Genomic DNA, 13,679 nt, shown 5'->3' on the forward strand with positions numbered 1-13,679 from the left:
TTTATCAAACTAGTTTTTAAAGGACCTTTGAGGGTATTTTTTGTTGTTGTTACTTTGTGGAGAAGGGTTTATCACAAAATGAATGGGTTTGGGTTATTTCTGCTTTTATTTTTCTGTCCAGAAGAATTTCATAGAGCTTTACCAGGCTGTGCAAAGAAAGATTCTTCTCAGGCAACATTTGCTTCTAAAAATAATCATGAAGAGAAAAAGATGCTAACGCAAAAAGTTTTATTTTGTTTTTCTTGTCTTCCAAGATCCGATTTTCCCATCTCCCACTTGCCATCCAGCAGATGCCATCTGTCATCTAAGCTGGTCATTACTAACAAAACAAGGAGACTGTCTCCTGACAGCCAGCACTGTGTGTAATCACTCAGGAACCAGCGGATCTGCAAAGACCTACAATCAAATGCAAATCTCCATTTTCCTTTTACAAAGCATTCTACCCTCACCTCCAGTATAAACATATTTAAAAATATAAAAATATTGAAAATCATGTACTAATGAAGTCATTGTATATTAGATTGCAATAGAATGGAAAGAAACATTTAGCTAGTAATGTGACTGGAAACCCTGAATGTCCTACGTGAGTATTAGATTTTGATAGCATGCTTTAAAGACTGATGAATATAAAAGCAGAAGCTTTGAGTTTCTTGCTGCTTTCAAAACTGTCCTAGTTGAACGATACAAATGATTGCAACTTTTCTAAATCATTCAACTATTTGGTTGGTGGAGTGAGGCATGAAGCAGTCTGGCATCCTCTGACATATAAACTAGCGATGGCAGTGACATTGTACTTGAAATTGAAGCTGATCCTCCCTTCTGGTATGTTTTCTGTTGTTGCCAACCCTTGAGATTACTTGCAGAATGTAAGTTTTAGTTCTTAGTGAATCAGAGGGACATTTTAAAAATATGCTTATGGAAAGAACCCAATAAACAAATATTCTTAACAGCAAATAGAATGGTTTTATGGTAACCATGGAGAAGAATAGAAGTCTTCTCCTGCCCCAGAGGTCATTCTGTAATTATCAAGATAGGACAGGAGTTGGGGTTATGATTCTAAGAGATTACCCAAATTCATAAAGCAATAACAACTTCTATATTGGTTCCCTCTTCCAAAATTTAACTCTTGAAAAATGGATTCTTAAGCTTAATTGTACTTTGCTTATTCAGTACTTACATGTTTTACTGGTACATTATTTTTACTTAAAGACTTTTGGAAAGTGCCCTGTCCCCTCAGAAACAGTTGAACTATCAGTTCACTAATACTACAAGCTCTTGTATGGGGAAAGAGTTTATTAAATTATTTGCTAAACTTTAGGAAAAGATGTATCAGTCTTAACAGGCATAAAGATCTCACCTAATGACTTGAGAAACATTTGCTTATTGCTTTTCCCTGTATAAATATTGTCTAGAAGGAAAGTCAATATAGGAACAAGACTCAAATCCATGAGAGTATATTCCTAGTGAATATTAATATTAGCCCATTATATTTTCATCTGTATTTGCCTTTAAAATTTATTTGCATTTATTGAGGATAATTAGGATTGCTGAGTTTGTGTCTTTCTAATAGTGTTTCATCCTTTCAGTAGCACATGCCAGAAGTTCACATTTGTGCTAACTTTCATGTTTTCAAGACAGTCTGTAGCTGTATTTACTGGTCATGCAAGCAAGTAGAGGAGATGCACACTACCAGTGTTTTTCTTAAGTGCATAAAGGACTTATCCTCATTCTGGAAGTTTGTTGCTTTAAAAGCAAGTATCCATAAATATTATGGCCTTCCATTTTTAAAAGATCTTCATAAATTTATTAGGATCCACTTGTGCATGTAGTTGAGACAACCGTCTCTTAAAATATAGCACTTTTCAATTCTCTCTAAAGAAATACTTATGTACTACTTCTATCACATGTTGTAAATTTTCATGTAATAGTGTTTTCTGTGACTAAACTTCATTTTGATTGGCAGCTAAGACTTTTTTTTTCCTGTGGCTTTAATTTATCTAAGAGGTCTTTGCATATAGATGAAATGTATAATTTGCCTGGCGGACTATTTGCGTTTGTGTGGCCTTAGTTTGTTTATTGACATTAACAAGTGTTTTAAAAGGTTTTTAATGAATAGTCTTAAATCTAAATTTGTGTGAATAATAATTCTTTTAACACAGTGCTTTTTTGTAGTTGTCTAAGTGTGTTAAGCTATTTCTTTGTAAAATAGGACAATGGAATGCATAGTTTTTTTTTCCTGTAAAGTATTTTTTTAATAAACAAAGTCTGATTTGTCCTTTACTTATGTTTCATCACAAAATGAATAGCACATGAGAGTTTTCATTGCCTGGAGCCTGTTTGTGAAGTACTAGTCTGCCCTCTCCCATCGCCCAACACACACACCATGCATGCACTCACCTTCTTTGTGTTCTATTATTTTTAAGCTTTTGAAGAAAACCTTGTACTTCCCCTCCATCCTCCCCCAAAAGGGCAGATACATCCAGATTGAGGTGCAACTAGTTTTGAAGAAAATTGAAGCTTGAATTTGAAGTGAAGCTTGAAATTTTATTGCTGTTTAAAATTATTTCCATTTTACTTAGAACAGCCTTAAGCTTTTATTTTGGAAGTGTAGGTATTTGTAAAAATGCATGGCATAGTAAGATGTTTAGTTTTCAGATGTGGATGGGACTATGGGACACAACAAAATGGCTTTTCTTCATTAGGTTTTGGGTGAATCTAGTTGGGTGAATCTGACAGCACTTAGTTCTCAGAAGGCCTCTCATGGTATTTCATCAAATCGCACAGCCAGCAGTAGGGAGGTAATGATCTCCACAACACATGTGAGAAAACAGACTTGTTAAATCGAATCAATTTCCTAAAATCACAGTTGGTTACTGGGAGCAGCGGGCTGAATGCTGTTTTGGGTTCAGAGCTCTGCCTTACACAGCAGCATCCTATAAGCACTGAAAATTTTAAACAGGGCTCCTGGAAAATTATTTGCTAGTGCACCACTAATTCTACTCCTGAAAGTATCACTCACAGCCAGAAGACCTCTTTTGTGTGTTCAGCATTGAAGTCAAATGCTTTTATTAGTGTTAATTTAGGTATCAAAGTGAATTTGTGTTTGTCTTTTACCTAGTTGGTCGTTTCCGTGAGTTACACTGTTCAGCAGTACTGAAGGGAAAAGCTGTTGAGTCTTAACGGCTTTTAGTTTAGTCCTTATAACAGTTAAAGTGATTTTTAAAAAGGTGGAGACCATTGACAATGTGTACGGGTAAAGAAATTAAAAAAATTATTCCTGTGGATGTTACTTTTTAGTGGGTTTACGTTATGGTTAACTTTCATTTGACGTGCTTTAACGGCTTATAAGAATGACTCTTAGGCAGTCTCAAGTGAAGAGCTATTATCCATTTTTAGCCTTACATTAACTAAATGCTTTGTGCCCAGGACAAGAAAGGACAATAGCCGTTGGAAACAAGCCGCTAAGGCGCACAAATGTACGTACAGAGGAAAGGAAAACAGCTTAGAAACCCTGGGGCATACATTTAAATCACTTCAGAGTTCAACTCTTCTTTCTTCGGACTTCAGTTTGAATCGTTGGAAACAGCCTCTACAGCCATTCCCCCCTCCCCCCTCCTCTCCGCCCCCTCCCCCCGATCTGGAGAAAGTCCCAATGCGGTCGGCTCCCTGTGCATCTTCTAGGCTTGTGTAGGCGCCGGAGAGCCTTTGTCCAGAGCTGCTGAGAGCCAAGGGAGGGACCCGCTAAGCCGCAGGCCGCCCCTCGGCGTTCCAGGCTGCGCCAATTCACAAACACTGGTCCCGCAAGAACGGAGAACTCGTGCGGAGGGCTCGTGGCCGGCTCTAGTTTCTGCCCTCGTCCACCCAGAGGGGACACGGATATGAAGTAGACACTACCGTAAATGTTACAGACCCGCACAGGAACCGTGGGACACCGGGACCAGCCTCCGGGGGGCTCGGTGGGTGCCGGGAGGGTCGTTTCTGAGGTGACTTTCCGTTGGGCGGGCGTCGAGGGTTACGGGCGGCGCGGCTCTCCGCCCCCGTCTCCGGGCTGCCCAAGCGGCGGGAAGGCGGCCGGGGGCGGAGCCGGAAGGCGGAAGCGGCGGGTCGCACCCTGAGCTGGTGGAGCCGCGGCCGGTCCCTCACGGACGACGCGCGCCGCCGCTCCGGCCCAGGGCTGGACGCCCAGCCCTTGCGGGTGCCGAGGTGGCTGGCGAACGCCCCGTTCCCGCTTCCTCACGCTCATTTTCCTGTTGGCTCCTGGCCTCTCCCATGGCTCGTCCGGTGACCGCCTAGGCCGGGTGTCTGAGGCTGCGGGCTGCGCTCCTCAGGGCGCCGGGCGGCCCGCTGCTTCCCGGGCTGGGCCGGCCGCCGCGGTCCCCATGGTAACGGCCGGGCGAGCGGCCGGGCCCCTGGGGGTAGATGCGGCCTGCCGGGCCCGCCGCCTCACCCCCGGCCTCCAGGCCCGGCCGGGGTCACTGAGGAGTGGGGGCCCGGCCGGCAGCCTGCCTGGCAGCGGGCACCAGGTGAGCCGGCCGTGGGGATGCGGAGGGCGTGGGGGTGGGTGGCGGGGGTCGGCAGCTCGGGTGCTTGGTGTCACCTCATCCACCGGAGCGCTGGCCGGTGCAGCGGCATCTGTGCCTATTCCCCCACCGCCTTTTTTTTTTTTTCTCTCTCTCTCTCAACCTTCTTGGCGAGCAGCCTGAGAAAGAGCGGCTCATGGAGAGGCTGAGAGAAGCGGATTTTTAGTCATACCCCAAACGGGACAATAACCTTCAACAACTGGACTTATCGAAACATTTCCTTCGTTCTCAGTGAAATCCAACTCTCTGGCTGGAGACGCAGATGGCCTCAAATGAGAGAGATGCTATATCGTGGTATCAGAAGAAGGTAACAGTAATTTTTATTTGTAAACTATACTTCCTGCAGAAAACTCCAGTAACGAATTTTGTAACTTTCCTTAAGTTTGGTGATGTCACACATTCTCATATACTATCTCAACATAATTGTAAAAACTGATGTGCGAAGTCATTATAAACCCAGTTTTAGGTTCCAGGATGTGAGCTGTAAGTCACCTTTCTCCACACAACATAGACAAACTACTGCAGTGCTTTGCAAAGTATCAGACTTTAAATTTTTCTTTTTATAAAGACAAGAATCATTTTATCTTGCATGGCTCAGATGGCTGCTTTTGTCTGATTGAGCTGTTCCTTACCTCTTATTTCCCTCTGATATTCCTATTGATGTTTTCCTTAGGGAGTGGAAATATCTTTTAGGTGATCTTTAATTTCAAATATTGGGGTATTGCTTTTTTACTTTTTAGAGGCAGTCTTTTTTTTTTTTTTAAGCTGCCCTTGGAAGTACGAATTTACTATGTGAGAAACACATTTTCCAGATACTAAATTTAATGGATTCATGGCCTTGTGAGGTTTGACTTAGATACAAAGATTGCCTTTGCATCATTTAAATAGCCTGCTCCTTATTTCAGATTGGAGCATATGATCAGCAGATATGGGAAAAGTCAATCGAACAGACTCAGATTAAGGTAAATCGATTTCTTTGTTACTGCTTTAAAGAGAAGATCATACTTCTGAAAGAATGTGCACTACTCACCAAGTACGCATTCTTTTAATTTAAGAAAAACAGCAGTGCATGAGTAATGATAGAGGACAGTTGATATGTGGCCCCAGGAGCAAATGTCCCAGGTAAATGGGAATGTGGTGTTTCTTATTTCTGGTCAGTTTTTAAACATATGATAATTCATATCCAGTATTGCCAGATCTTTATTCCAAAGAAGCTGGAAATAGACACATTTAACAAAGAAATATCTACATCCTAAAAGGGTAATAGTCCTCTCCCTCTCTTTTTCTTCTTCATCTTACTCCTCATAATCATCATCACCACTGTGCAAGCCACATAAAAATTCATATTTGGCCTACATCTAGCCTTTGGCTCCCATTTTTTTTTTTAATTACTGGTTTAGAGGTGAGTCTTCAAGTTTTCAGATTTTTAAGTTTCTTTGTACATTACCCTTAGAACTGAACACCATCTTCAATTTCTTCGTGCTATCCAAACAACTGAAAATTCATAATGCTGGTGGACTGATTTCTGATAGTAGAGGAGAAGGTTAAATTTTAGTATCTAAGTCACCATATAGGAAAGAGAAATTCTGGTGTCCATGCAACCTGGTTATTGAGTGGTTGCTGAGGAGCCATTGGAGCTTGATAGTCTAGAGGAAAAGCCCAAAGAGAGGAACGGAAGTCTAGATTTAGGGTCTTCTTTGGAAATTGTTCATAAATGCCAGTACATTCTTGATTTGGGACTCTCTTTTGATAAGATTTGGTGCAGACCTTTACCAGCACTTTAAAAACATAGATAAAAATAGCTAAAACAATCTTGTACAATAAAAGATCCTCCGGAGGAATCTTCATACCTGATCTCAAACTGTACTATAAAGCAACAGTAATTAAAACAGCATGGTACTGGCACAGCAATAGGCTGGTTGATCAGTGGAATTGAATTGAAGACCCAGATATGAATCCACACACATATAGTCATTTGATTTTTTACAAAGTAGCCAAATCTATTCAATGGAAAAATGATAGCATCTTCAACAAATGATGTTGGTCTAACTGGATGTCTACGTGTAAAAAAATGCAATTAGACCCATATTTGTCACCATGCACAAAACTCAAGTCCAAGTGGATCAAAGACCTCAACATAAAACCAGAGACACTAAACTGGTTAGAAGAAAAAGTGGGGAAGAGCCTGGAACACATTGACACAGGAGACAACTTCCTGAGCAAAACACCAACAGCCCAGGCCTTAAGGTCAACAATTAATAAATGGGACCTCATGAGGCTGAGAAGCTTCTGTAAGGCAGGAGACACTGTCAAGAGAACAAAGCGACAGCCTACAGACTGGGAAAAGATCTTCACCAACCCTATATCTGACAGAGGTCTATATATAAAGAACTCAAGAAATTAAACACCACCAAACCAAATAACCCAATTGAGAAATGGGGCTCAGAACTAAACAGAGAAATATCGAATGGCTGAGAAACACTTAAAAAAATGCTCAACGTCCTTAGTCATCAGGGAAATGCAAATCAAAACAACTCTTGAGATTCCATCTTATACCCCTCAGAATGGCTAAGATAAAAAATTCAAGCAACACCACATGCTGGCGAGGATGTGGAGAAAGAGGAACACTCCTTCATTGCTGGTGGGAATGCAAACTTATACAACCACTTTGGAAGTTTGTCTTATGCTATCTCAGAAAACTGGGAACAGGGCTTCCTCAAGACCCAGCTATTCCACTCCTTGGAATATACCCAGAAAATGCTCCACCACACAACAAGGACATATGCTCAACCATGTTCATAATGGCCTTATTCATAATAGCCAGAAACCTGGAAACAACCTAAGTATCCCTCAGTAGAAGAGTGGATAAAGAAACTGTGGTATATTTACACTATGGAATACTACTCCGCTATTAAAAACAAGGAATTCCCGAAATTTGTGGACAAATGGATTGAATAAGAAATGATCATAATGAGTGAGTTAACCCAGAAGCAGAAAGAGTCAAGTGGTATATACTCACTTATATCTGGACACTAGCCTGAGGGGCATGTCCCATGAAAGTCTTCACTTACCAGGAAAGTGGGACAGAGGGAAGGACATTCTATTGGGACTCTAAGTGAGAGAAGCATGGGAGAATGGGGAAATAGAAGGATCCAGAGGGTCCCAGAAACCTACAAGAAGAACATTATGATGGGCAGATCTGGGCCCAGGGGTCCTGCTCAAACTATGGCACCAGCCAAGGACAATATGTGCAGTAAACTTCGAACCCCTACTCAGATCTAGGCAGTGGACAGGACATTTTCCACAGTTGAGTGGAGAGTGGGGAGACTTTCACATGAACTCTGGTGCCCCATATTTGACCATGTCTCCTGGATGGGGAGGCCTGGTGGCATTCAGAGGAAGGATAACAGGCTACCAAGAACACCAACAGCTCAAGCTGTTAATAAATGGGAGCTCATGAAACTGAAAAGCTTCTGTAAGGCCAAGGACACTGTCTATAGAATGGAAACACAGTCTGCAGATTGGGAAAAGACCTTCACCAATCCTACATCCAACAAAGGGCTAATATCCAAAATAAATATATAAAGAAACCAAAACATTAAACACCAACAAACGAAATAACCCAGTTACCACCTTCTACAGTGCAGGCTACTATTCAGAAAGCTGTATACAACCTATAGATCTATGTGTAAATATAAATGGATAAAGTTCATGAAATATTTGAAATGTAAAAGGGAAGAGAAAAACAGAAGAGGAATAATAATTTTATTTTAAAGAATTAAGATGAGTGGTGCTTGCCTATCAGTGCTTGGTGGGAAGCTGAGGCAGAGAGATTGCAATTTCAAAACAAGTATAGGCCTTGACTCAAACTAAACAAATAGGGAAAGAACCAATAATTAATATATTTAAGTAATTAGATACTATTAAAAATAAGGGAGCATCTGCACAAAAAAATCCTTCAAAACATATTTTCCTGTCATTGTTAAGGGGAAGGCTTACCTGTTATATATCCCTCATTCTATTTTAAAAATACAACATTGTAAAAATAATTTGTAAATATGGTTTTAACTATCAACTTTAGAAAGTCTTTAAAGATAACCAGAAAGTTTAAAAAAAAAAATGTCAGAGATGAAAGTGTGGGGCTGGGGTTGTATGCTGCTCAGTGATAGAGCACTTACTCACAAACATAAAAGTGCAAGAAAAATTACTTAAAATAAATTTAGTAGAAAAGTTGCTACCAGATCACTAAACAATATGAGAGAACATGGGAAAAGAGACTCTCAAGAAGGGCCAGTGAGGTGGCTACACACCTTCAGGCTCATGTCACCCAGCCTGAAGTCCTGAATTTGATTCCCAGGTACTATTTTCTTTGAGAAATCTTTTCTCTGACTTTCCCCCCCCCCAACTTCTTATATATGAGTTAGATGTATATTATATAACTCCTTATAGGGCTCTGTTTGCCATGTCATTGCTTTTTGTTGTTGACATTGTGCCTTCTGTTATTTTCTCATCTCTCTAACACAATTTCTGATAAAACAACAAAAAGAGAAATGATTTCTTTTGCTCATGGTCTTTTGACTCCATTTTCTGGACTCCTTTTAAGTTCCAACATCATGGAAACAGGAGCATGAGCAGAAGGGGGCTCACCTTGTGCACAGGAGGCAGAGGGAGTGAGGAAGGAACTTGGGAGGAGGTATAACCTTCAGCATCACCAGAGACTGACTGACTACGTTGAGGTCTCATCTCCTGAAGTTTCCACAGCCTCCCCAAATATCACCACCAGTGGGTGAAATATGTTCAGCATAAGTCCATTGGGAAGCATCTCAGATTCAAACTATAGCCTGCACAATGTGTGCTAAAAAGTCAAAGTTTACTTTCCCTTTTGTTCCAGACTTTATTGTAGTTTTATTCTTTTAGTGGCAATAAAATGAAAATTCAACAGACTGGGAAATAGGGAGGAATTACAGGGCTTCTTTTTTTTTTTTAATTCATGATTACACACATAGTCCAGTGATATTGTAGCAGTTATGCCCCGTGTTTTGTTCCTTCCTTAAAGTGGTATGTCGGGGGTTTTGTCCCGATTGCGGTAACCTGTCCAGAGTTGTTAAGAGGTGCTTCCAAACTAGTGACACTGGGGCCGGGCGTGGTGGCGCACGCCTTTAATCCCAGCACTTGGGAGGCAGAGGCAGGAGGATCGCTGTGAGTTCAAGGCTAGCCTGGTCTACAAAGCGAGTCCAGGCCAGCCAAGGCTACACAGAGAAACCCTGTCTCAAAAAACCAAAACAAAACAGAACAGAACAAAAAACCAAAACAAACAAACAACAACAAAAAACCAAACTAGTGACATAGTATTACAGTTTTGTTAGGGTTTACTGTGGGAGGGGACTCTGCAGGGGTCCAGGCTGCCATATGGACAGTGAATGCAGGAGTGTCCCGCTTCCCTCCTTCAGTCTTTCTCCTCTAGGATAGAGATTGTGTGTCACCAGTGAGGAAATCACAGTTCTCAGGCTTTACTCATTAAAGCTTTCAAGGTCAAGTCATATTGTTTGCTCTCTAACAAAACCTCCTCCTTTTGTTGTGGGATGCATTTGGTTCCATATAGCAGGATACAGGATATGTAGTGACTGAGACTGATGATGGTTTGGTTCGGATTGGTTTCTTTAGCTGTGTGGTATGTGATGGGTTATCTCCACATCACATCACCAAATGATTGATTAGGTATCTGAATGAATGGCTATAATAAATAAGTACAGGTTAACTGGAAGCAGCGTGGAAGGGAGAGGGGAAGGGAGAGCCTGCACTCTGGGGGCTGGGGGAAGGGAAGGAGAGAGGGAAGGGAGGGGAAAAGGGCAAAGGTGCAGTGGAACCAGAGTGTCTGGTTTATATAGTAAGGGTTCTCAGGGAGAGGGGAAGCCCTGCCCTTAGGTAAAGGGCAGAGCATGCCAGCCACGCCCTGCAGCAGGACCTAACATCGAGCTATGTCCCTGTGTATGCATCAGGATTCCCCAGCAGGAATTTAGGTGTCTTGCTCTCATTCTCTGACTTATCATCTTGAGAGAAAGCCTCTAGTTGTACTGGAACCTTGTTATATAGAGCTTTGCAACTGAGCTCTGGGACTCTGCCTCTCTCCTAAGGCTGGGATTGCAGGCACCTGCAGCCATGTCTGGCTCTTCATGTGGGAACTGGAGACTCAAACTCAGGTCCTCATGCTTGCAGAGTAAACCTGCTTAAACTTTTACACTAACTTCAGTGGTTAAACATCTGATTTAAAAACTTGATTAAGTAGCTCCCACAAGTTTTAGTTGAGTATGAAATTAAAGTTCTTCTCCTTTTCTCTCTTTTAAAGTTTTATTTTGTGCATGAGCAGTGTGGTGGTTTGAATAAAAATGGCCCCCATAGGCCCATAGGGACACTAGTAGAAGGTGTGGCTTCGTTGGAGTAGGTGTGGCCTTGTTGGAGGAAGTTTGTCTCATTCACTTCCTGCTGCTTTCAGATCAAAATGTAGAGCTCTGAGCTCCTTCTCCAGCACCATATCAGCATGACAATACTAGACTAAACCTCTGAAACTGTAAGCCAGCCCCAGTTAAAAGCTTTCCCTTATAAGAGTTACTGTGGTCATGGTGTCTCTTCACAGCAATAAAACCCAAACTAAGTGTCATGCCTGAATATATGTCTATAAAGCACATACAGGCAGCGCCTGTCCTTGGGGACCACAAGAGACTGTTGGGTTCCCTGAATCTGGAGTTTTGAGTGGTTGTTAGCTGCAGTGTCGGTGTTGGGAACTAAAGCCTGGTTGCCTGGAAGAGCAGCAAGTACTCTTAACCTCTGAGTCACTTCTCCAAGACCTGTCATCTGCCACCCCCTCCAATCCCAATGTGTATATGACTCATGTGGTTTACTTGTGTTTGTGTGAGTGTGGGCACTGTGTGCCACTGCATGTGTGTGGAGGTCGAAGGACAGCTTCAAGTATTATTCCTTGCTTTTCATTTTATTTGAGACAGGGTCTCTTATTAGCCTTGAGTATGCCAGGCACCTGGCCAGTAAGCTGGGATTCTCCTGTCTCTGCCTCCCACTTTACCATAGGAGTGTTGGGTTCATATAGGTGTGGTATGTGTCTGGCTTCCCTTGGGTTCTAGGGATCTGAATCAGGTTCCCATAATCAGGTGGCAAATGCTTTATCTACTAAACCATCATCATTCTACCTAAAGCTTCCTCCGCCCCTTGTTTTTTTTCCCAGACAGCAGGGTTTCCCTCTGTAGCCGTGGCTATCCTGGACTCACAGAGATCTGCCTGCCTCCCAGAGTGCTGGGATTATAGCCTTGTGCCACCATGCTTGATTTAAAGTTTCTCTCTCTTTTTTTTTAATTAATTTATTCTTGTTACATCTCAATGGTTATCCCATCCCTTGTATCCTCCCATTCTTCCCTCCCTCCCATTTTCCCCTTACTCCCCTCCCCTATGACTGTTCCTGAGGGGGATTACCTCCCCCTGTATATGCTCATAGGGTATCAAGTCTCTTCTTGGTATCCTGCTATCCTTCTTCTGAGAGCCACCAGGTCTCCCCCTCCAGGGGACATGGTCAAAGGTGAGGCACCAGAGTACGTGAGAAAGTCATATCCCACTCTCCACTCTACTGTGGAGAATGTTCTGACCATTGGCTAGATCTGGATAGGGGTTTAAAGTTTACCGCCTGTACTGTCCTTGGCTGGTGCCTTTCTCTCTTAAAAAATTAATAGCAATAAAACTTTGACAAACCAAAAGTCTGAAGGGAAATCAAAAGATAATTTCATAAATGTACTCTTACTATATGTCAAGGTTATTGTGATTTTCAGATTCTCAGTTTTTCTTCTAACCATGTAACCAAGCAGGAAATGCCACCTCTTTGAAGCAACAGTGATCAGTTTTAGAACCTATTAGAAACTTGAGGATGCAACAAAGACTCTAGAATTCTTACATTGCTCTTAGATAAGTGGATACAGGAACATATTTTACAGTACACATATAGTTCAGTACACAGTACACTACACATACAGTAACACTATTTTAATATGAAATGATAGAAGACCAAGTGCCAGAAAAGTTTTGGGTTTTGTTCTCTGAAAAAAAAAAATGTTCATGGCTAAATTACATAAAGTAGACACATAAAGGGATTTTATCAAAGGATACAACACAATATTAAGAAATAGGACTAAAGAGGAACCTCTTTAGATGATAATTCCAGGAGCATCTGGATCTCAGAGGAAAGTGCCGAGTGGACAGCTGGCTGCCTAGCAGCTTCCTGAGAGTCTGGGACCTTGGAGGCACCTGGTTTTGTCTGAGGCCAAGATGAGCTCTGGGCCTGAAAATGGGAATTGGGTGGAGTTTGTATGCAGAAAGCATTTTCCAGTACCTTAAAAGACAACAGTGCCCTTAGGTAGGAAACTTGGGATGTTACCTTGGATGAAATACATTGGAGAGGCTCCAGGGGAGGTAAAAGTTAACTACAAATCAAGATAATAAAGCACTTTAGCTTAATCTGCAAACTCCTACTGAGAATCCTCCAGCCTGTAACTCTCAAGGAGAATTTTGAAAGATTCCTTGAGTCTCCAGAAAAACCACTTCTGGGTATTGACACTTGGTGATTCTGTAAAAGAGATGCCCCAACATTAACTATCCTACCATGAAGCCCTGAGCCTGTAAGCTATACTCTGATAAACTAAAAATCAGTGATAATGTGCACAGACAGAAGGCAATTAAAGTGCACAGCTTGACTTTCCCCAAGGAATGGGGCTCTGTGAAGCAGACAGGACAGCAGCAGCACCTCAGATGCTTCTCACAGGCTTGGCTGTCACCACACCAAAACAAAGAAGACAGTTTTATCTTTTACTGCTTTTCCTTTGCTCATTTCTGGTTTTGTTTTGTTTTATCATAGGGTTTCAAAAACAAACCAAAAAAAATGGGCCACATAAAGCCAGACTTGATTGATGTTGACTTAATCAGAGGTGAGTTGAAAAATTTATTTTTTTATATACATATTACATATTCTCATTCTCTTGCTTTCTTCTCCCAGTTTGAAAAACTAGTCACCTGAGAAAAAGAAACCTCAGTTGAGGAATTACC

The 13,679-nt window shown here is 41.8% G+C and overlaps 2 protein-coding genes across 5 annotated transcripts in view; both read left to right on the plus strand.

Moving 5' to 3' along the window:
• The window catches only part of RSBN1 (round spermatid basic protein 1), a 43,703-nt gene extending 41,395 nt beyond the window's left edge, over positions 1-2,308 (plus strand). The window contains exon 8 of the mRNA XM_084755360.1: positions 255-2,308. Coding sequence (XP_084611486.1) covers positions 255-460 — 206 coding nt within the window. The 3' untranslated portion in view covers positions 461-2,308. The remainder of the gene's footprint in view (positions 1-254) is intronic.
• A 1,358-nt stretch (positions 2,309-3,666) lies between these two features.
• PHTF1 (putative homeodomain transcription factor 1) overlaps positions 3,667-13,679 on the plus strand; it is a 34,690-nt gene continuing 24,677 nt past the window's right edge. The window contains exons 1-4 of one of the 4 annotated variants that reach the window (XM_084755373.1): positions 3,667-3,956; positions 4,813-4,887; positions 5,486-5,542; positions 13,492-13,561. In XM_084755373.1, coding sequence (XP_084611499.1) covers positions 4,843-4,887; positions 5,486-5,542; positions 13,492-13,561 — 172 coding nt within the window. In that variant the 5' untranslated portion in view covers positions 3,667-3,956; positions 4,813-4,842. Of the gene's footprint in view, positions 3,957-4,081; positions 4,524-4,812; positions 4,888-5,485; positions 5,543-13,491; positions 13,562-13,679 lie in introns of those variants that run through there. The other 3 variants (XM_084755372.1, XM_084755374.1, XM_084755375.1) reach the window with 3 other exon arrangements.

This window comes from Acomys minous (genome assembly GCF_964271855.1).
Source record: "Acomys minous genome assembly, chromosome: 14".
NCBI classification, from domain to species: Eukaryota; Metazoa; Chordata; class Mammalia; order Rodentia; family Muridae; genus Acomys; species Acomys minous.